Source organism: Pelobates fuscus, chromosome 6 (genome assembly GCF_036172605.1).
Source record: "Pelobates fuscus isolate aPelFus1 chromosome 6, aPelFus1.pri, whole genome shotgun sequence".
In the NCBI taxonomy this organism is placed as follows: domain Eukaryota; kingdom Metazoa; phylum Chordata; class Amphibia; order Anura; family Pelobatidae; genus Pelobates; species Pelobates fuscus.
The window spans coordinates 143,859,267-143,883,069 of record NC_086322.1 but is presented as its reverse complement, the minus strand read 5'-3'; the positions used below and the strand labels follow the sequence as shown (position 1 = coordinate 143,883,069).

Sequence of the window (23,803 nt, the reverse complement as noted above, 5' to 3'; positions counted from 1 at the left end):
CCCCCTTTTACCCTAGGTTACAGGGATAGAAATCACAGGGGCACACAAGGGTCACCACTTACACGCTGACCTCCAAAACAAAGGTCACACCTCCAATGGAGACCAATAACCCCACATAATCATAGCCTAAGTCATGCGGCTCACCACTTGCTCCCCACATAGGAGACTACTGCAGCAGACACGTAGAGCGTCAGGAAGGAGCAATATCTTCATGGCACACCGCAAACAAAAGAAGCGGACATACCTACAGACAAATCTCACTCGGCACTCCCAACAGAGACACACTCACTATGGAGATACATTACAAATACATAGGTCACCCCGGTACAACCACACAGCCCAACCAAAACAAAATGTGCGACTTATTGAATGCCATGTTAATTGTATATCTGTGAATTTTAGACCACATGAAAGTGGCAACCATAAATGATCTGTATTATGCAACATGCACCAAAAATAAAGAATTTAAAAAAAAAAAAAAAAAGGAACAGCGCACAACCCCCCTCTCCCAAAAATACTGTTTTAACTTTTACAAAGCTACTTAAAATCACCTATATTGGCAAACAAATCTACCACTATGTCACAGTACCCCAATATTGATGGGGTTTAAACTAATTTTAACATGGGTGATAAACATGCTAACGGCACTACTTACTGCTTCCAGAGACTCTCCTCAAATTTATGCTTTCCTGTCATCATCTCCAAAGGATCACCTGTACTGGATGGGTGGTGTGCTTAACCCAGAAGAAGTCTAGTCTGGATTCCAAATATACACAGGTAAAAAACATGCCCCCAATTCTTTCTTTTTTCTTTTTTGTATATGCCTGGAATCCAAACTAGATGCTGTAGCTTAAGCAGTAAGTATTGCAGTTAGAATGTTCACCCACATGTTAAAATTGATATAGGACCCACCGATATTCGGGTACTGTGACATAGTGGGGGGCTTAACACAATGATCTCATGGTGTAATTACCCCCCCACCATCCCCCCCAATATGTGTTTGCTTATATAGGGGATTTTAAGTAGTCTTGTCAAATCTAAAACAGTTATTTTTTCTTGTTTTAGTGTGCAGGTACTTAACCTGTATTTTGTATGAATGTTGGTCTTTACAGCAGCACCACTGTCGAGAAATGCATTTTCCGCGTGGGCCCTCAATTCCCATTTTTCTGTTTATATTTGGAATCCAGACCAGATTCCTTTTGGGTTAAGTACCCCTCTACTATAGGTGCCTCTTTTAAGGTGACCACAGGAAACCATACATTTGAATAGAGTCAATGAAAGCAGTTCAGGCAGTAAGTATTGCAGTTAGCATATTTATCTCCCACATTGATATATGTGTAGGATCCATTGATATTGGGTACAGTGGCATTGTGGTTGGCTTAACACAATAATGCCATATGGTGTAACTACATCCCAATATGTCTTTCCTAATATAGGTGATTTTTAGTAACCTCGCAGAATTTAAAACTATATTTTTACATTTTATATTTGTGCGCTCTTCTTGTACCTGTATTTTGTACAATAATGAAGTGGTTATTCACTATTTATTTTTACAAACCTAGAAATAACTTTTCCAAGATAAACTTTCATGTTTGTAAATCTGTAAGAGTAGGGGAAAATAATCTTTTCTTTACCGTTTTTTTTTTTTTTATCCTTCTTTCTATGACCTTGTTAAATTATCAAAACATGACCAAAAGTATGCTTTTTAAATTTGAATTTGTATGTGTACTTGTCTAAAATCTGAACTGGGTAAGGTTTTTGCCCACACAATTTAACCCAAAGCTACAGATTTGCTTAAAATTAGTTTGGCAACTAATTTGGTGATTCATACATTTTTCTGTAGATCCTTTAGTGAGCAGTTTTAAAATGTTAGGCTAGATAATTAGGAGCGTTCACTATGCCTCTCGTCCGCAGCATCAGGTAAAAAGTCAAAGAATTGTAAAATATTTTGACTTCTTACAATGGGAGGAAACCAGGGCACTCGGGCACCATAACTACTACAACACACTGTAGTGGTTATGGAGTGCTCCTTTAAGCAAACTATCTGACTTTTGGAATTTGCCACAAGTGTGCCTGTGTTCCTAAACAGTTTAATTTTTTCACCCTGTAAAACAAAAATAATAATTACAGTACATGTAATAGTTTTTATTTTATTTTTTAAATGTTTTAATTACTTTATTTATAAACATGTCCACTCTGTCCTTGTTTACTGATATAGTTTTCTCGCTATCGTTTGAACAGTTTAAATTATTTTCTCTAGACATTTCATTGTTTTGACTACTCTAATTGCAGGATAACTGTTTAAGGGACACTCCACTTACCAAAAAAAAAAAATACACTCCACTTACCAAGGGACACTCCACTTATCAAAAAAGGGACACTCCACTTACCAAAAAAAAAAATACAATCACTATTTAGTAGATATGCCCTAAATGAAACCATGCATGCATTTTATTATGCATTTTTTACATTGTGCTCTGAGCAATTGTCTGCCTTCTTTAGTTAAGCCTCACGGAGCTAAACATCCAGGATGTAACAGGACATGTCTCCCTGACAACCAGGGGGGCTGTAACAAAGTTGATTTATGAAAGTACCAATTTCTATTGAAATCTAAATTTTTTTGTAAAATGAAAACCGAAGGCAATTTCTTCATGTACAAGGCATTTCAGCAAACTAAAGTGCTTTAGGGCAGGGATTGACAAATTTGCTTTGAATCTAGGAGCCAGCTAAAAAATTTTATGAGTCATTTTTTTATTATTTTTTTCAACTGCCAAAGCTTTATTTTCAGTGACAAAAATGCAATTCTTAAAGAGACACTACAGTCACCAGAACCACTACAGTTTACTATAGTGATTCTGGTGTCTATAGCCTGTCCTTTCAGGCTTTTCAATGTAAACACTGTCTTTTTAGAGAAAAGACAGTGTTTACATTGCTGTCTAGTAACACCTCTAGTGACAGTCACTCAGACTGCTTCTGCATGGAGGCGCTGAATGTTCCCCATAGAGATGCATTGATTCAATGCATCTCTATGAGGAGGTGCTGACTGGTGCAGCGTGGCATTTTGCTTCTCATGCACAGTAGCCTCCCAGTGCTTTCCTATGGGAAAGCATTGGATTGGCTGAGCTCATCAAGATTATCTCAGCCATGGAGGCGAAGCCAGCTGCAGCGAGACAGGCACGATGTGGGGGGGAGGGAGGGGGAGTGAATAGAAACACCTATCCACGTGATTTGGAGGAGGATTGGTCACATAAACAAACACTCACAAATCTCACAGATTAATTGTTCACTTTTTTATTGTATATTTATATATATATATATACACACACACACTGAACAAAATTATAAACGCAAGACTTTTGTTTTTGCCTCCATTTTTTATTAGCTGAACTCAAAGATCTAAGGCTTTTTTCTATGTACACAAAAGGCCTATTTCTCTCAAATATTGTTCACAAATCTGTCTAAATCTGTGTTAGTGAGCACTTCTCCTTTGCTGCCCACCTCCATGCTACCTCATCAGGCATTCCTCTTCTTCCTCGAGCTGGCTGCCTTCGTTGGAATGGGCTCACTGATATCCTGGCTCCAACATAGAATATCTGGCGCCTGGGATTTGTTGAGCCCTGCTTTAGGGTTCTGGGATGTCCCTTTAATCCCTTTAAAGTTGTGATTGAATTGTATATAATTGTATTTTAATCTTTGAGCTGCAGCCTTTGTATATTTGATCATTTCTACGAAGCATTTTGAGATTCTTATTTTTCTGTTTGCGTGGGATTTTGCAGTTTGTGTATTATATGCATCTAAAAATCATTGATATTTGACAGATCTTGTAGAATTTCAAAATGAGAAGTTATTTTATGGCAACATCGCATATCAGAAAGTTAAATTCTATAGCGCAGATGCTGACTAAAATGTGTTTATAATGTGTGTTGTCTTAATGGTTAGACATATACGCATCATAAACCATGGTATACATGGTCACTCATGGGTCTTCTTGTAGCAGTAAACCGTTACATTTTATTCCATTTTACAAACAAAGTCAATGTTTTCGACCTTCATTGGTCCTTTCTCAATACTAATGCCATCCCACATAACACACTATATATAATCTTTGTAATAAATCCAAAACCAATTAGAAGAGTTATCTCATACCTCTGTGTACAATGCATGGCAAATACCGAAATCCAAAGTGCTCCGGTTGCCATAGTGATTCTTAACACCGACATCGCCGTGTTCACTGTGTGTGTGTGTGTACAACACCTACTCATACTCTGTGCCACGTTATTAGGGGCAGCATTTTAATATTTTGTATGTACCTAACTCTGCCTTTAAACATCCTCAATTCTTTGTGGTATAGATTCAAGAATGTGCAGCTAAAAATTATACAGCAACAGTCTGGTTTCATTACATTCCAAAGGTGCTCTAATGATTGAAACGCGGTGAAAGTGGTAACCATTGGCGTACACTGAACTCATTGTCATGTTCCTGGAACCATTTGTGATGATGTGTGCCTTGTGAAATGGCACGTTGTATTGCTGGAAATATACAGTAGACAATTGGTATATGGTGGCCATAATTAATACTCATGGTAAGTAGAGATGCACTGAAATTCAGGCGGGCGCAAATCAGTCAAATCTGCCGAAAATTACACCAGGGATGCACAATTCCAATTGACACCCCCCCCAACCCGGCGCTGCCCCATGACTTGTGTGGAACGGCCCTGGCGGGAAATGGAGGACAGGAAGGACCTCCAGGTGGTACCTGTCACATGGAATCCCACGGGGGGGGGGGGGAGGGGGAGAATCATTAGATGTCACTCCCAGGATTCACCATCCAAGTCTGGTGGTGGTGGGGGGTCCTGGATACCGGCCGGGATCAGGATGCGGGGACTAGGATCTCAGACCTGCCCACTGGGTGGCCCCTATTGGGGGGAAAAAGTTGGTTTCGGTTTTCGGCCTAGGGCATCTTGAATTTTCGGTTACGGGACAGAGTTTTAATTTCGGTGCATCCTTATGGTAAGCAACAATACTCAGTAGGCTGTGACATTTAAACATTGGTATTAAGGACTTTCTTGTGCCAAGAAAATATTTCCCACATCATTATACCACCACTACCAACCTGGTGAAATGTGTGGTTATTTTTGTTAGTCCCCCTTCTGTCTGCTAAAACCAGTCTGGTCATTCTCATTTAACCTGTCCCGTTCTCATTTACGGTGTTTTTTTGCTTAGAGAACTGCCACTCACTTAATGCTTTTTTCTGTTGAGCTGGACTTGCAGTAATGTGTATTGGGCTCAGATAACAAGTTGGCTCTTGGGGTAAAATAAATATATTGAATTTTAAATTGAACCTTATTGATTAACAGACATCACCAGAGGTGTTACTGTAACAATCAGTGCACAGGAAAAGATGGAGCTAGAGGAAGAATCTGCCCAAGGTCTGCAAGCCTTACAGAGCTTTCCTGTGTGTCAGACACTTAAGCATGAAATCAGGTTTGATGGGATTCTCCTCTTGAAAGCAAATTTGATGTGATTCTGAAATAACTGTAAAAAATATTGTATAAAAAATTTACTCTGCATGAGAAAGCTTCCACGTAATCAATAAGTGGCTCTTTTTAGTGCTAACTTGTGTAGAAGCTTTGGGCATTTATATTAGTTTTTAAATTAACAGAAACTGACAGATTATGGGAAGGTGTGGCTACTGCACAACAAAGAAAAATGAGATGTGAATGTTTTAAATCCAGGGTGCAGCTTCCACATGAAACCATGGAGGTTTATTACTAACCTCAGAATAAAAAGTAAATCTTGAAACTATGGAATCCTTGCAAGAATCTCTCATTACAGTCAGACTTACTAGATATGGAATGAGTTGTCAGTCTGGGATTTAAATGTCAACAAGGTGCTGTTTCTATGTGTTAGTCTATGGCAGGGGTTCTCAACCCAGTCCTCAAGGACCCCCTACTAGTCCAGGATTTAGGGATTACCTGGGTGTGTTTTTTTTATTTTATTTTCTAAACACCTTAGACACACCCAGGTAATCCCTAAATCCTGGACTGGTAGGGGGTCCTTGAGGACTGGGTTGAGAACCCCTGGTCTATGTAGAGGATCAAAAAGCAATTGGATGTTCTGTCTAAGTTGGAAGATTAGGAAATATTTAATTATATGAAGTGCTCAGCTGCCACACTTGCCAGTAAATATTAAATATGTAAAATGGAATTGGATAATTTGCTGAAAATGTGGTGGCACAAGCTCTGGAAATGGACAAAACGTGGACAAAAAAAAATATAATATATTTTATTTATTATATATAATATATATATATAATATACCATTTCCTCTGACTATGTTAGCAGGATGCACAACGTTTTAAGAGGAGTGATGAATATTCCTGCATGGATATGGTGAAACAAGCACCCAAGACAGAGAAGGCATGGCTTGTTTAGTTAGAATACTGTATATTAGTTCCTTTTAAATTAGACACTGGTGCAGATACTAATTTTTATTTCTGAGATTTCATGGGAACAATTCCAACCAAACAACAAGTTTCAGTGCCTGATTAACAAATAATTTTGTACACTGGATATTCCAACAGTGAGCCAAACCATGCTGAACACAAATCATACTTTCACAGACACCTATTGGTTGTGATTCTTTACTTCATTTACAGTCAATACAACAAATATAATTCGACAGTAAGCTGTTTGAAATCACAGGATAACATCTTGTAAACTCTGATACCTTGCTGGAAAAATATGAGTATGTTTTAGTGAACTTGTAAAAACAGCCAATAAAATATAAACAGGAGCTTTGTCAGTGATTCACGCTTTGCTCAAAATACTAGTGTCCCTAGAGACCAAGTTTAAAAAAAAAAATTAGAAAATGCAATGTTTTGTCAAGTTGTATGTGCTAGAACAGGTACCTGAACTGACAAAATAAAATAGAAATAATTGCCATTATTAAAAGTAAACACCACCAAATACCTACTAGCAATGAAATTCTGGGAGAGATGGCCGGTAGCCATTTTATTGTGGTAATTTTGATGCCAAAAATGGGTTTCAGCAAGTGCCGTTGGAGAACGACAGCAGACATGCATGGACTTTTAGTGCACATTGTTGACTGCAATGTTTTCCCTTTGGGGTCTATTCTACTTCTGAAATATTCAACAGGATAATACAACTATTTGTGTGTGTGTGTGTGTGTGTGTATGATGTATGATATGGCATACTAAGGAAACAGAACATTATGAAAGACGTGAGTTGTCCATTTGTCAGTAGTGTCACTAGTGCTATCTGTTGCTAACTTTAAATAAAATTAATCGTAAATGTCTTAACACTGAAATTAAATATGTGGGAGAAATCCTCTCAACGTCTGGTGTAAGCTTGGAATGAGTGAATGATAAATCCATAGAAACAGAATATTTACCTAGGTACCGGAGTATGCTAATGTACTTGGACAAGTTCATTGCTAATCTCATTGTCAAAACCACGAGGCAATTGTTGGTAAAGGCTTTTAGGTTGATATTGAGATAATGAGCAATCTTGTACGGCCATTTCATTGTTTTGTTTGGCACTTTATGGTAATTTTGAATTTAAACATGGAGTTCAGCAGAAATTATCTCTGAAGGCACTATTTGTTAATTTTTTTTATGCTATTTGTTCTTATTTATTAGAAAAGGGGAATTGTGCTGATCTGGGCTAATTTAGTGTGTTTTGGAACTGCGAGCAAGGTGTGATGTCATGAGACTTCAGGAAGTGAGATGCTGCTTGGAAAGGAACAGCACAGAACGTGTTGGCATTTGGAGCTCTACAAAATATGTTAGATTCAACTGAACTTTGTTTATTAATAACAGACAACACCATTTTTGTTTTCCTGATACTGTAATACATGAAATTCCCAGAGATGGTCAATTTCTTTAAAAAAAAAAAATTAGACCATCACTTAGCGTATTGACATGGTCAAGAGGTTTAATTGTTGCTCAACCCAGACATAAAAGAGAAATGTGATCTTTTCTGCACGGTTTGCTTCCAATGGATTAGTCGATTAGATATGTTCATTAAGAAAATATTAACGTGTGTGTTTGTTTAATGACTGTATATATATATATTTTTTTTTTTATAAATTCTTTATTTATAGAAGATTCAGTTTTTTGGGGATAGGGGTACAGAAGAGAAAAAAGGGGGGTAGACAATTACGGTTTGTTTCATACAACATTTGCATTGGTTGATCTTGTCGTTCGAAATTCAATACATCTGGTTACATAGTTCTTTTTGGGCGTTTGTTTTATGTGTTTGTTTGCCCATTGCTACAATCGTGTTCTGTATCGTCTTTTCGTTGTCTATTGGTTGGGGTGGTAGGATATCCTGATGTTTTGCCCTTTTGTCTTTGCTCTGATGTCGTATCCTCTTACTGGATTGTGAGTCTGGTTTGTCTGGTATCTGTTGTGTGTGTGAATTTGCGGGGGGTTGGTTTCGGTTGTTAGGTTGTAGCACTTCTCTTTGGTGTCTGTGGGTGTGGGAGGGTTTAGGTTGGGGGGTGTGTGTCTGATGTTTGTTTGTTTGTCTCTGCGTCGGTGGTGGGTTTGTGTAGCATTTTGGAAGGTGTGTGTGTAGTCGTCTATGTTAATGGTTAGTCATGTGTGTGGGTGTTGGCTCGTGTTGGAGTTTCGATTCGGGGGACTGTATATATTTTTTATGTTTTTTATTTTGCTTTTTACCATACCACTAGAACAAATGTTCCCAGCAAAATATTTTCTTGTAAAACCTTTACTTGGTGATAAAGCTTATTTAGTTTTGCTTTGCTTTTGCCTGTCCAACTATATTTTGTGTCCTCAGCTTGCCCCATTTTTCTCAGAACGAAACCGAAGTACAAAATTGTTAATAACAAACACCCCATTGAGAGAATTGCTACACTTTTAAAGGAACTCTTTAGTGACTGTAGGGTTCTACTCCCGATTTAGTGTCAAAGCCTCCCATAGACACTTTTTCTAGGGTTGAAACTAATTAAATGCATCTGTAGTGGGGAGGTAGGGCAGAGTAGAGAAGTGAGATGCTTCAAGGTGGTATTTTTATTTTTTTTATTTTTTTTTTTACCTCTGACACAGATCATCAAATGTTACAGGATAGATTCAAGTATACAGAGCAAATGAGAAGTATATTAGTAAGGCAATATGGCAGCAGCAGTCTACTGGTAAATAATTCAATCCTTGGCATTCCTCCCAATTGCCCTGCTTTTGGAAATACAGTCCCTAGAGAATAGCAAAATATTCTATGCAATACAATAGCAGAGCGAGGCAGAGGATTAAGGTGACAAAGGGACACCGTCCCTGTTGGTAAAAATAAATAAAAAAAATCAACATATTTAGGAGCTCTTTAACCCCGTAAGGACCAAACTTCTGAAATAAAAGGGAATCATGACATGTCACACATGTCATGTGTCCTTAAGGGGTTAAAGCTCTGAAAAGGACATTGTTGGTGGTTAAGACCACATGGCATAGTTGCCAACATTTTAAAGAGATTCCAGGGACACTTTGCAGCACCGCTATCAATTACTACTATGAAAATTTACTACACCCACTTCCACAAAGCTCCGCCCACTATGTCCTCCCCACATAATCTCCGCCTACTTATAGTGCAGATTTCAGGGTCTACTCAATAAGAAAAAGTAGCAGAGTTAAAAAAAATTCCCTTTCAGCTGCACTATTTTGACCTAAAGTTTGAAATTCCCATCTCAATATCCTGCAATTCTCTCTTTACCGGGTAGACCTTTATAACACCAAGTTCCCACCCGCAGTACCATGCATCCTTGGTATGTAGCACAGCATCTATATCAGACAGGTATTTTTTTATCACTTTAATGGGAGTTGGGTAACATTGGTGACACTGTCAGTACAAATATAGAAAGACCGTGTGCAGATGTGCTTCGTTCAGAGAGTTGTGTCTACACCATAGAACATACATTAGTTCACAAAAATAACTATTGGGGAGTGAATATAGTAAAAAAAAAAAAAAGCTGATAATAGGAAATGAGAAAATTTACAGTATTGAATTAATAAGAGAAATTGGAGCAAGAGGAAAACATGCACATATTCCATTAGCCCCTTTTCATGCCCCCAATTCAACATGTTGAATGTCTCAAATTGAGGCTTCAGTCACCACTCCACTGCTTCTGATTCTTCTAGTTCCAGGAGTCTGCGGGTATTATACGTGTTATATACAGAGAGCAGCACTATACAGGTAGCACTGACAGTCCCTGGATATTATACACACAGACCTGTATTATGTAGAGAGCAGCACTATAGTATTAAACAGATACAGAATAGCACTATAGTATTAAACAGATACAGAATATATATGTATATTTATTTTACAGGTATACAGTAAACACACAAGCTCACTGATGCACAGGCTCAAAGACATACAAGTTCACTGACACAAAACACAAACTCACTGATTCACACAATTAGGCTCACTGACAGACAAAACTCTGACTCACACAAGCTTACTACAGGCAAACTCACTTGTATAGACACACAAGCTCACTACAGACAAGCTCACTGACACACACTAGCTAATTAAATACAAGCTCAATGACACACACATGCTCGCTACAGACAAGCTCACTGGCCCACACAAGCAATGCCACCTTAACAGCGTTATGGCCCCCGGGCAAAGCAGTGCACTAGGGCCCTTCATACACAACAACTCACAGGAATAAAAAATTTAATTATCGATAAAATTAGGCTTATATTTATTGGTACCTCCAACAAATGCAATACATACATGCAATACATACAGACTGCTGAACATATATGCACACACACACACACAGAGTGCATACACACAGTACACTGAATACACACACACACAGACTGCTGAATACACACACAGGCTGCTGAATACACACACACAGACTGCTAAATACATAGAGACTGCTGAATACACACACTGCCGAACGCACACAGTACACTGAATACACACACACACACACAGACTGCTGAATACACACACACACACACACACACACACACGCTTCTTTATACACATACACACAGACTGCAGTGTATGTGTTTTTGTTTAGGGGTGCTGTGTATGTGTGAGGTGTGCTGTGTGTGTGCTGGAGTGCTGTGTGTGTGGGGTGCTCACTACACACAAGCTCACTACAGACAAGTTCACTGACAGGCACACAAGCTCACTTCAGACTTGTTCACAAACAAGCCTTCACATTAGCAGGCAAATACACACACACACGCTGAGTAGTACTGGAGGCTGTTGCTAGGAGGTCAGGTAACCATTTTCTGCAGCAAGGTCTACTTTCTAATGGTTGAGGCAGGGCTTGATGACTGGAGGCGGAGCTTGCATACATGGGTGGAGCTTATGGCGGGGGGCACGCGGCGGAACTGGAGCCTATGTGCAGGGGAAGCTGCTGGGAAATTGGAAGGAAGACTCTAAGTGCTCCCTCCGGCCCCAGCAGCCTCAATGCAGCCGCTCTAGCTCCCAGGACCTCTCCCCAACTTCCAGCACCTCTCTACAGCCCATAACATCTCCCAGCAGCTCTGTCCTGAATTCCCTCGGACTATGTAACAGGCTGTTACAGTCCGAGGGAAAATAATAAAAGCACATGGCTTGCAAGTTGCCGGGACTGTCCCGTGAGAGTGAATTGCCGGTAACAGACTACAGCTTGCCTGGACTCTCCTGGCAAAACGCGGGACAGTTGGCAACTATGAAATTTGTTATGCAGTATGCTGGTTAAGCATGACTGTATAAAAAAATAAAAAGCCAGACCTGATAACGTTACTACATATATCTGTTTGACTACTGTGTCCTGGCAGAACAGGAAACCTAGTAGGTTTATTTATGTACTGCATTAGAAATACTAGTCTCAAAAATGTAGAATTATTGCACGAATATTAACGTTCTATTTTTTTAGTGTTACCTAGAAACTCTGTCATAAGTATATGAATTTATAAAAAAAAATATTTTATAACAAGTGTGTCCCTCATAATAGTAGAAGGCTTTTTAATGCTGTGAAAGAATTCTTAATTTAATTAAAGGTATTCTGGTCTTCTGCTTTTATTTACTGCACAAGAGTCTTTTTTTAATGTTAAAATCATCAGCACGGGGGTTAACATGGCCTGATCTTGTTTTTTGCTGTTTGCATGTTGTTGATACTTGTTAAAATGACCTTGAATAGCTTCTGAAACTAGGAAGATGATAAGTTATATTTATGTTTTGTCACATTGAAAATACTGTGTCGATAAGGGTTCTGGTATAAAAGAGAAACTTGGCACCCTACAATTAAGTAATGGGATTATCGCTAATCTTAAGAACTATTACTTCTGCCTGGATTCCAGCCCCACCCGGAATATTATTCAGGTGCCAATAGCGAGTTTTATATTCCTATTCGTTTTATTTTTTTTATTTTTACTGTGAAAGCAAATTGAGAAAAAAGGGTCTCTGACTTTCAATTTTGTCGTTCACAGGACTTGGTGTACAGGAGAATAACTCTATGGTTGAGTGCCTGATTTTAAAACATAAGTCATAAGTGGATATTAATGAGAAGGCATTATAATTCCAAGAGATACAGTTTTTTGTTTTAAGATTATTTGTAATGTCAAACTGTCTGTTTAAGGCCCTTATTCTAATTATATACTGATTTCTATGACAGAAAAAATGGCCTTAAAGGAACACTATAGGGTCAGGAACACAAACATGAATTCCTGACTCTTTAGTGTTAAAACCACTGTTTAGATTGCTTGACCCCAACCCATGCCCTTTTAGAAAGGGTTACAACTTATCTTATTTTCAGCCCTCCACAGGTCTACAGGCCCTCAATATGCCTCTTTGGCTGACATGATTAGAAATTATTTTCTCAGCCAATCCATTGCTTTTGCACAGGGAAAGCATTGGATTGGCTGAGATGCAGAGGAGGTCTGGCCAATCGGCATCTCTTCATAGAGTTGCATTGAATCAATGCATATCTATGGAGAAAGTTCAGTGACTCCATGCAGAGGGTGAAGTGACTAAATGCCAGTGCTGCACAGTGTGCAACACTGCCCCTAGGAAGCACCTCCAGTTCCCATATGAGGAGTGGCCACTGGAGGTGTCCATGGGCTTTAATGTAAACATTGCCTTTTCTCTGAAAAGACTGTGTTTACAACGAAAAGCCTGCAGGGACTGATATGTTGTTTTGATGACTATAGTGTCCATTTAAGTTTTAAATTCACTTAGAATTTCTGATAATACTCACTTTTTAGTAAATAACACTATAAACAAGAACAACTTGTTTGTAAATGGAATTTGCAAAACATACAATGAACTGTAAAGGAACACTGCAAGCATCATAAACACTCAAGTGCACTGTAGTTGTTAAGGTGCCAGGAGTGAGCGGCCAAACAGATTGCAGAGCTATGGAGTCGGTTCACAAAATCTTCGACTCCCAACTCCTCAATTTATAGTACCTTTAACTCCACAGTGCTGTATGTATATCTGTCATCTGACACTCTCAGCCAATCAGTGCCTCTCCATTCATAACACTGGCTTGAAAGAGGTATGTGTCTTTTCACGCCAGTTTTATGAATGGGGAGTCACTGATTGGCTATGAGCATCAACTGGCTGCTCTCAGCTAATTGACAGTCCCGCTGCCTGATTCTGCAAAAGCCTTCTGGTTTCCTGATTTAAAAAAATGTAAGAACCCCCATTGACGTTCTTCGAAAAACTCTGTTTCCCTGAAACATCACAAACACAACTAATCACACTACTATACCAAAACCTATGCTCACACACGGAGGAGAGGGAACAATTACGATACACGGAACTATGGGAAGCCGACCTGGGGGAGACTCTAGAGGGAACAGACTGACAAGATAAATGGGAGGCGAGCGCCAAATCTTCAATATGCGTGACAATACAGGCGCAATCATACAAGACACTCTTTCGCTGGTACATGATGCCAGTGAAGCAGTATCACATGAAATTAAGGATTACCGATACCTGCTGGCGACTATGTGGACACAGGGGGCGCTACATTCACATGTGGTGGCAGTGCCCCAGGGTACAGGAGTACTGGCAGAGGGTAGAGACCCTCAGTTCAGATATCCTCCAACGAAGGGTGCCCCTGGACCCATGGGCTTGCCGACGGCATACACAAATATGAGCAAAAACTGCTCAACATGATCTACTTAGCAGCACTCAGGGCCCTGGCCCAACACTGGGCCACTCCGGACACCCCACAGATATCGCTAGTAATCAACAAACTACGGGACAACTACCTTATGGACAAGTTAACCGCACAGGTCAGAAACACCACCACAACCTTCCAAAAAGTATGGGACTTATGGAAACAATGTGACCCTTAACTTCCAAAACAGCACCAAACAGGGAGGGGAGCCGCAGACCTTCGGGCTAGGAGTGTACAGTGTCCCCTCAAGGACGCACGGGGAGGACCACATGACACCAGGGCACCGTGGGCATGGAAGCCCAATAACGGTATACCACCACACAGATAGTACTCTGACACCGAACCAAACAGAAGCTAGGCGACAATTGAGTCTGGAGACCACTACCTTTGCTTATACCGGGCCACAGCCCAGTGGCACAGCTAAGCCCACTGGGAACCACGACTCAAACATCATACCAGACGACCACAGGCAGGAGGAGGTTGTTGTGACACCATAGACCACCCAATAAGATTACCATGACACTAGGTAGCAATGCATTGGAGGTGCATGAACCATGTGCGACCTCCGCACGAGCCAAGACCTCGCTAACAAACAAAAACTCGCAACCACGACAGAACAACAAACCACACATAGGCGACCAAGGCACAGAAGCCAGTCCAGCTCACAAGCGAGACATACCAGAGGTGTACACTGCAACAGCACTACTGACCCACACTTAACCCATCCACACAGACAGAGCGCACAACACATGGGGAGAGACGTCACAGGTGGACCCTCTACCAGGCTGGGGGACGGGGGACGGGGACGGGGGGGGTGTCTGGCGAGTCATTCTGCCTCTCTAGGCTCAGAGAAGGGGCCACAGGAAACAAAGACCACAACCTGGAGGGCCCTTACCCATCACCACTATACCTCACGTATCATTCAGCCCGTATGGCAAAAGTCTTCCTAAATCTCCACTAAGATTTATATGCTTTTGTTGAGTAAAGGTTTTGTTTATTTTTATGACTCATTCAACAAGTAACTTAAATATGTTCAGTGCTCAAGATCCAGCATACTCACTCACTAAACAGCAATTTCAAAGCTCGCTTTTATGTAACGTTTTGTTTTGGTTTTTAAAACACCTAACCTAGGCAAAAATAAAAGGGATTTTGTTACAGTCTATAATCATACATTGCATAAGCCTGTCACAACATCAATGCACCCCAATTCTAGAAACCTAATGCCTGCTCTTATGAGATTAACCCACTTACTTGGGAAAAGCCTCCTCTTGGGACTCTCTGCAGTGCAAGGTTGAATAGGGCACAGGAGTGAGGCACCCTTGTAAAGTGTGCACCCTCTTGGTGTTTATAGAAAATATAGATTTGCTAGTAGTCTTGAAGCTATTTAACACTGCAAGTTCTATTCATCAATGCATAGTGCCGAGTGGAAATTTTGAGCCCTGTATGTGTGTGAGAGAAAATGTTGTTTGCATATATGATATGTAATTGACACGACAGGGCTGTGTTAACTTTTTAAAATAATTCTCAAAATAATACGCTAGCCTAGCGCTTGCTTCAAGTGCCAGCAGGCCTACCTACATTTACAACTCAAAACTATGGCATGGCACTTCCATTAGGCCACTTAAGCGGTGGCCTAGGGCTCAAGATCACTGAGAGCGCCTCTTGCAAACCTACAGCTGTAATGATGTATGGGTCTGTCCGGGCGACAGGGCTGCCCAGGTATACCCTGTAACGAATTGTAAAAATGGCTAAATGGCCAGACAGAGACATGCTAAGATTCCGGATGGCAGCCATGCTGCATCTGCACAGCCATTATTCACACAGTGCTGAACTATCTTCTGGCCGCTGGTGCACTCCACATTGGCTGCATCTGATCCACATTCCATTAGGCAGAATTGTGCATGGAAACATGTGAGAGGGATCAAGGATTTAGGATGCGGCAGGCATCAGACCTGGTAGCCTAGAGTATCTGTCTCAGCAGGCCCTTCACTTGGTGCACTTTAGACGCCAAATGCAGTCTCCGTTGTGTGTAGTGAGCTTGTGTGTGTCAATGCTTGTGACTGTATGTGTGTTTGTGCCAGAGAGCTAGTGTGTGTTGGATCATATGGGTGATACATTATATTGCCACACCAATTGGATACTTACAGAGGTGTGGTGCGTGTGATGTCATACCATTAGTAGAGCAAAGGGGAGCAAATATCCTTGCACCGGACCTGATTCTCAAATACTGTTCTTGGTGTGTCTAAAAAAAAAATCTTCGTTTTGTGTGTACATAGTATGCTGAAAGAATATTTTACATAATAATGCAATCAATCCTCAAGAATATTTTACATAATAATGCAATCGATCCTTAATTTAACTTACAAGTAAACAATAACACTGAACATATTTTTATACATACTATCAGCTAAAAGGGATATGATAGGCATCAAAACAACTTTAGCTTATTAAATCAGTTTTGGGGTATAGATCATGCCCCTGCAGTCTCACTGCACAATTCTCTGACATTTAGGAGTTCAGTCACTCTTGTTTCTGTATATGCAGCCTTAGCCACACTTCCCCTGGTTGTGACTCACACTGCATGCATTTAAAAAATGGTTTCATTTTTAATCAGAGGTAAACTTGCTTTAGAATTTATCTCCTGCTCTATAAATTGAACTTTAATCACACACAAAAGTGTTTAAGAGGCTATTAACAGAGCAGGATATACAAAATTCTAGATTAAACAGACAGTGCAGTTAAGGAACCCAAAATACCTGGATTACTTTTCAGGAAGTGTCTAGGAAGGCTGCAAGTCACATGCAGGTAGATGTGACTAGGGTGGCATAAATAAAGGGATTTAACTCCTAAATTGCAGAGAATTGAACAGCGAGACTGCAGTGGCATGAACTATACACTAAAACTACTTTGTAAGGTAAAATTGCTTTAGTGCCTAAAGTGTCCCTTATAGCGACTGTAGCATGAACACCACAGGATCTGCCTAGGTGTCCTTAATGCTTTCATGAAAGGATTTTCTAAATATAATTTTATATAGTGTGCAGTTTACTATATTTTATTCAATAATTGTATTTTTATTTATCTACAGGTACGTTTGCGAGGAAGCTTTTTGGATGGCCCCGGAGCAGGCCAGATGGAAGAGGAAAGTACCAACCATCATGAGGGCAGTAGATTGGGTCCACTCCTAATACATCCAGTGCCTGCTAGCCAAACCAATATCTCACAGCAACAAAATGGGAACCTGACATCCGAGTGCTCTCATGTCCAAGTTAATGGAGACAAGTATTTAGCAACAAAAAGCAGCTTCAGCATCACACATATGAAGGGAAACCAGGAATGTGCCGATTCTGACCCACTGCATGAAAACAGAGATTATCCCAACCGTATTGAAAATGGCGGCTTCAAGCGCACTTTTAGTGATCCTTTGATTTCTGAATCCATTCATTTGAAAAAAGTGAGAGGAGGCGAAACAGTTAATGGAGAAAAACAAGGTGACCTGAAAAATATTCAACCAAGTGTCTTTGATTTTGGCTGTAAAGATGATTCGGCAAGAATATCAGAACAGAAAAATAAAGGGTTTCAGGTTCCCAGTGAGCAATGTAAAGACGTGAATTCCCATAACAGAGACATTGTCTTAGGTCTTGCGGCTAGGACAGTGCCAATGTCAAACGGTGCTAGCTTTTCTGCTTCTTCCATGGAAACTATTCACCAGGAACTCCTGGAGAAAACAGATCCTCAATATTATAACAACAATGTTTCCACTGCAGTGCAGAAGCAACCTCCTCACATGGATGCCATTAACACTCAAACGGATGCTAGCAATGAATTGTCTACCCAGACAATTCATTCATCACATACCTCAGGACAGATCACCTCCCAACAAACTTTGAATTTGGTGCTGCCTCAAGAGTCAGATGCAATGGCTGTTGAGGCTTCCAATGGTGAGAGCTTCAGTGAGCAAGCTGTAATATCCAGAAACTACTCACTTCACATACATGAACAACAACCACTTCCACAGGATACACCCAAATATAACTCCCATACACTAACATCTAACAGGAACTGTAACTCACGTGGACCTGCAGAACATGCTTCAAACCATCAACAGGCTGTTTCTACCAATGATTCTTTCCTTTTCAGAAATATGAGAACTGATGAGAAGTTAGATCATGAAAAGAAGGATCCTTTTACTTCCCTACAGTTCAATAAATTGCTGTATTCCCAAGAAAGTGAAGGTTTTAATTCCAATCAGAATACGTATGATGAAACCATTTTCAATTCTTCCCTATCCAGTCAATCTGGTAAGCTACATGATCAAGCAGTTTCTTCTCAGTCTGCTGTTCTGCACCCCCCTACAGTTATAAAACATATTATGCTACCCACAGAATTACCTTCACCTCAGTGCACAGCAGTGAGAGAGGCATCATCCGAAAGCTCTATTGCTAACAGATGTATCTCTAAAAAACAGTCAGAAAAACAAACACCCCTGCAAGAGATTGGCCAAGAGAGTTGCAATGGTGTAACAAAAGAAAGGGAACAATTCATGCAGCAAACTAATCCATATTTGAGGACAAGCTGGTTAGAACATCGGCCCAATTACTGTAGGCAAAAAGATTCTTCTCAGAAGTCATCAGAGGATTTATTGCAATTACTAATTCAATCTCAGTCGCAAAGCCAGATGAAGCTAAAGCAATATACAAGAAAACCTGGATTAGTTGATCTTAGTCCGCGTAACCCTGAATCACCAACAAATGGGGTTTTACATCAGTCAGATAGTCCTGATCAGCAGCAACATTTCCAAAAGCACTTATCACAAACAAAGATTGACTCCCAGTTACAATCCTATACACAGAAAAATAAAGCAAATTGTTTTGGCTTTCAGTCTATGCCAGAACAAGAAACTCAGCATGCATTTGACCAAGTCTTGAAACAGCACTTAAAATTACAGACTTCAAAGGAAGAGTTAGTTTCCCATAATTTGCAACATGCAATACACCAGCAACATACAAAACAATGTGAAAGTCCACGGCTAAACCTTAACAAACATCTTCAGCAGAAACAGGACAAAGAGGAATTATCACAAGCCTATGCTAGCTCTGTGTACAAAAGTAATCAATCTAGAGGGAGCACACAAAACTCCTTAAATCTAGAAGAAAACACACATTCAATAAATCCTTACCCAAATTCCCTTGGTTACCAATTTTCTGCTGAGGACTTGGAGAGGGAATTGAGGAAATACCCAAGCAGCACAAATGCAGCCCTTCATCAAAATCATGAACCTAACATGCACAGTATGGGACCTTCTTGTGTAGGCAAAGAGCTATATACACCAGAGAAGATTGAATTTGGCAAAAGTAATGGTAAAGACATGACCGAGGAATTGCAGCAACATATGAGACATTATCAGAATCATAATATTCAACAGCATGACACACACAATTACAACAACAAACAAAATAACAGGGTTCCCTTTTCTAATCCTCCACATCCGCTGAGTCAAGAGAACAGCAGACTAAACCATGAAGTTCCAAGAAGCATGGAACACCAAAAAAGATACTTACCACAAAGCCATCCTACAACTAGTCTTTCACAAGATCAAACAGGGTATCATTCTCAGTTTGCAAATCAAGTAGATTGTATCCCAAAATATGCTGCTCTGAGGCATCACTTGCTTCAGCGCAGAGAGCAACAAAAGCATGAAAGTTCTCATGGGCGTAGATCTGCAAAATTAGAGAACAACTGCATGCGTACACCCGGGGAAAACAAAGCCGGGAGAAAAACAATCAAGCAGGAGAGTCAGCATTTTGGTACAGAGATCATGCAACAAAAGAGTATAATTGAAACACTGGAACAGCAGATGAAACCGTATCCTGGCAAATCGGTGTTTCATAATCATATATCAACAATTAAATCACCCAAGCATGTTAAGGTAGAGTCATCAGGTCCCATTACAATTCTAAGTACACACACTAATTCTTCTACACTAGACCAACAACCCATTCCTCCTCAAGAAAAAACCCCAACCAAGAGGGCAGCAGGATCTGCTCTGAATAATTTTTTAGAATCGCCTTCAAAGCTTCTGGGCACACCTATTAAAAACCTTTTGGATACCCCTGTGAAAACACAGTATGATTTTCCATCATGCAGCTGTGTAGGTAAGTGATAACTTTGCTATACAATACATTTTGCAGGAGAAGCTGTAATCATTTTTGTTTAAATAGTAACATCAAGTTTTACAATCTGTCACTTTCTAGTCATGATTTTTTCTTAACGGCTTATATGTAATTGAGATAAAATGTCACAAAGCGTCTTAACTTTCCAGTTGTACAGATTTCGAAAAACTTTTTCATTTTCTATATTTTGACACAGAATCCTTTTTATCTATCTTATGCAAAGGAATAATAATCTAGTGTGTTGATGTTCAGAGTGTGTCTTATCATCAGATAACGTGTCGTGATTTACATGTATGGATTAAAACATCTGAAATTTTGGTTTGAACAGAACAAATCATTGAGAAAGACGAAGGACCCTACTATACACATCTTGGAGCTGGACCTAATGTAGCCACCATCAGGGAAATGATGGAAGAAAGGTAATCAACATACACAGCCATTTAAAAAATAAATTATGCTTATATGGGTTACTGTTAAGCTTCTAAGCTGTTAAGTATATTAAATATAGTATATACAACATATGCTGTATAGGCGTAAAATGTATCAGTGTGTGGGCCCCATTTCAGTTGCTAATTCACTCACAATCCATCAGTCAAAAGAATCCCACCAAAGGGCAAACTGCAGACATTGTGGACAGAGGAGAAAAAAAATGGAAGCGCTCAGATATTGAAATTCAGCACAAGGAAGTAAAGATAATTCTTATTAACTAAGCCAAATAACAAACTCATCTTACAGGGCTGTGCACCAAACTCCAGATTCTGTCCAGATCGAAAATATTCAATCAAAATTACTGAATTCCGATCTCAATTGCAATTCCCTTATTTGCTGTATCTAAACGTTGACGGGACTCTGTTAACTCAGGCGAATCTGTTGCAATTGAGATGAGTCAAACGGGGGGATAAAGAAATTATAAAACAGATGTTTTATAACATATTTATTAAAATAAAAAAAATATATATATATATATAATATAATGAGGACAAACAAAGAAAAAGAAAAAGAAAGTTCAAATATAAGTCCAAGTGTGAATCCAAATGGTAAAACTTGCTGGAAGATAAAACCTCAAAGAGTCAGGGTAGTTCCTCGTGAATGGGGCCAGATCAGTGTATTCTTGGCAGCCATATATGCAACAGAAAGAGAGAACTAAGGGTGCAGAAAATCCCAGAATAACATAAAAGTAAATAAAACGTCTTTGGTCCTACTTACAATTGATAGAGCTTGACCTAGCTGAATGTCATATAGTTGTACAATCCCCACTTATAGGATAAGTGAGACGGTGTAGGTAGGCTGGTGTATCATCGGTATGAAGATCATAAAAAATATAAAAGAGACAGCAATTGTGCTCACAGTATAAAAGGTACCAGGAGTATAGAATATAGAATAGGTACTCACATTTAATTGGGCAGATTAACTGCTCAATGTGTAGGCGTAAGTGGTATAATCCCCACCGTGGATTCTTTTAGAGTAGTCCTCACTGGAACTTAAAATCGGATGCCAGGTAGAAAATAATAAAGTAAAATGGCACACTCACAGTGGAAAGAGGCCAAAATACCTTTATTAAAATACAATTTAAAACAAACAGTTAAAATATCCACAATGCGTTTCACCAAAGTGGCTTTCTCAAGTTGAGGTAGAAAAAGTTAAAATGTTGGTATTTTTATATATCTTTTAGTTAGGTATATTAAGGCTGATCCTTTTTTATCCTTTTGTCAATCTGCTGCAATTGCCCTGATATATTTAGTGTCTGGGTTATAATCTGTGCTTTTGCATTTAAATGTACAAAATATATGATTCAGAGAAATCACAAAGCATTGATTTTAAACTGAATGGGGACAAAATGCATGCAGCTTAATACATATTTATAAATTATCGTTCACTTGCTTTTATGCAAGTGAATGATAATTTTAATTAATATTTAGTCGTAGTTGGATAACCTTAGCAATGCAAGGGTTATTTATGTGGCAACTGGCCGGTACTTGTGAGCCATCCGCCACATAAAATAAAATTGATGGGGGTTAAAGGACGGTTCAAAACCTTCCTCTGCCCACATCTACCATGCATGTCTACTAAACATATAAGAATAGCGACTAGGCAGCCATTGGGGATGGTTCATTCAGACATGAGTAACCACACTAATCTTAAAACATCGAATTGCATGTATGCAGTTTGCTAGCAGAATTGCTAGCAAATGTCTAGATTTCTATAAATTTAGAGGTTGAATTGCAATACTTTACTCCTCTGCCCAGTCACTTCAGGCTGTGCAGATCAGCACAAATATAAGAACGCTGTGTTCTGCATGCCTGTTATCAGGGAATCCCCTGGATGTCTATACTGCTTGAATTTACCCTAAGAGAATGCAATGTCTGCAAGTGGAAGCAGGGGGAGGGGAGGCTCAGTGTGAGAGCAGCAGCCACAAAGTGGAGAGAAACAGCCAGAAGGATTTATTGTAGGAGCTTTGGAGGCAATCTGAGAACGCAAAGAGAAAGAGCAAATACTTTATTTTACATACATAAAGTGATGGGACACTTTTTTTCTCAGTCTGTTTTTAATTGAGGCACATATTTTAAATACAGATGTGTACAGTTATGGCAGGAGTAAAGCCAAGCATTGGAGATAGAAACAAGCTTCACAATACATGTCAAGGGCCTAACTATGACAATGAAGAGTAACTAAGAGCATGCAGAGACATATGTGACGTATAGATGTTATAGGCCTTATTTTATATGAAAAGAAATGAAAGCAATAATATACAGTGCAATGTGACTAATCCAAAATAGTATCTTAACATAATGATGTACTGATAGTGATAAGCAAACAACAATAGTAATAAAGTAAATTATGCAAGGTTCACATACGAGAATAATGTGCCACCGCGGATGGCTCTAGTGGTAAATGCGAATGTCCAAGATATATGGGACATGTAATGTGTGGTCGGCAGAAAAATAGCACTATCAACTTAGGAGAAAAGGACAAGCAGTAACATATAATTGAGCTAAAGAGCAAGGACACGCCAAATCCATTATGAGTTCTCCCGGCTGTGTGTGATGGGAAAATGAACAGATCAACCTTCTGACTATTCATCCTATGCCAACCATGGGTAAGGTGCTGTTCCAGGTTATGGAGTAAGTTGGTAGGCTTAGGGACACAGAAGTGGCCGATGCAGCACCTATGAGATAGGGTGTCTCCCTCAGCAACCTCTGCTCTCTTCTCACTGCTGTAATCCGCTTAACCTCCGTTGGCTTTGGAAGCGCCCAGCTCCGATGCAGGCCGGAACTCCTTGCCCCATGTGTGCTGGCGATGCATAATTTGACCGGTACATCAGCTCAGCTGAGTGATTCTGTGAGTAGAGCAGGCTGCTGGAAGAACACCTTCCTCCAAAAATCATCAAGGAATTTGTACAGCCTGGATAGCACTCCGGACATCACTCCTCCATAATCTGGTGCTGGGCATGCGGCATCTGCTATTTAA

At 39.7% G+C, this 23,803-nt stretch overlaps 1 protein-coding gene across 1 annotated transcript in view; it reads left to right on the top strand.

Annotated features, from left to right (window-relative positions):
• TET2 (tet methylcytosine dioxygenase 2) overlaps positions 1–23,803 on the top strand; it is a 93,862-nt gene that overhangs the window by 42,639 nt on the left and 27,420 nt on the right. Inside the window, exons 2-3 of the mRNA XM_063458387.1 lie at positions 17,251–20,317; positions 20,664–20,754. Of these exons, the coding sequence (XP_063314457.1) occupies positions 17,296–20,317; positions 20,664–20,754 (3,113 nt within the window). The 5' untranslated portion in view covers positions 17,251–17,295. The remainder of the gene's footprint in view (positions 1–17,250; positions 20,318–20,663; positions 20,755–23,803) is intronic.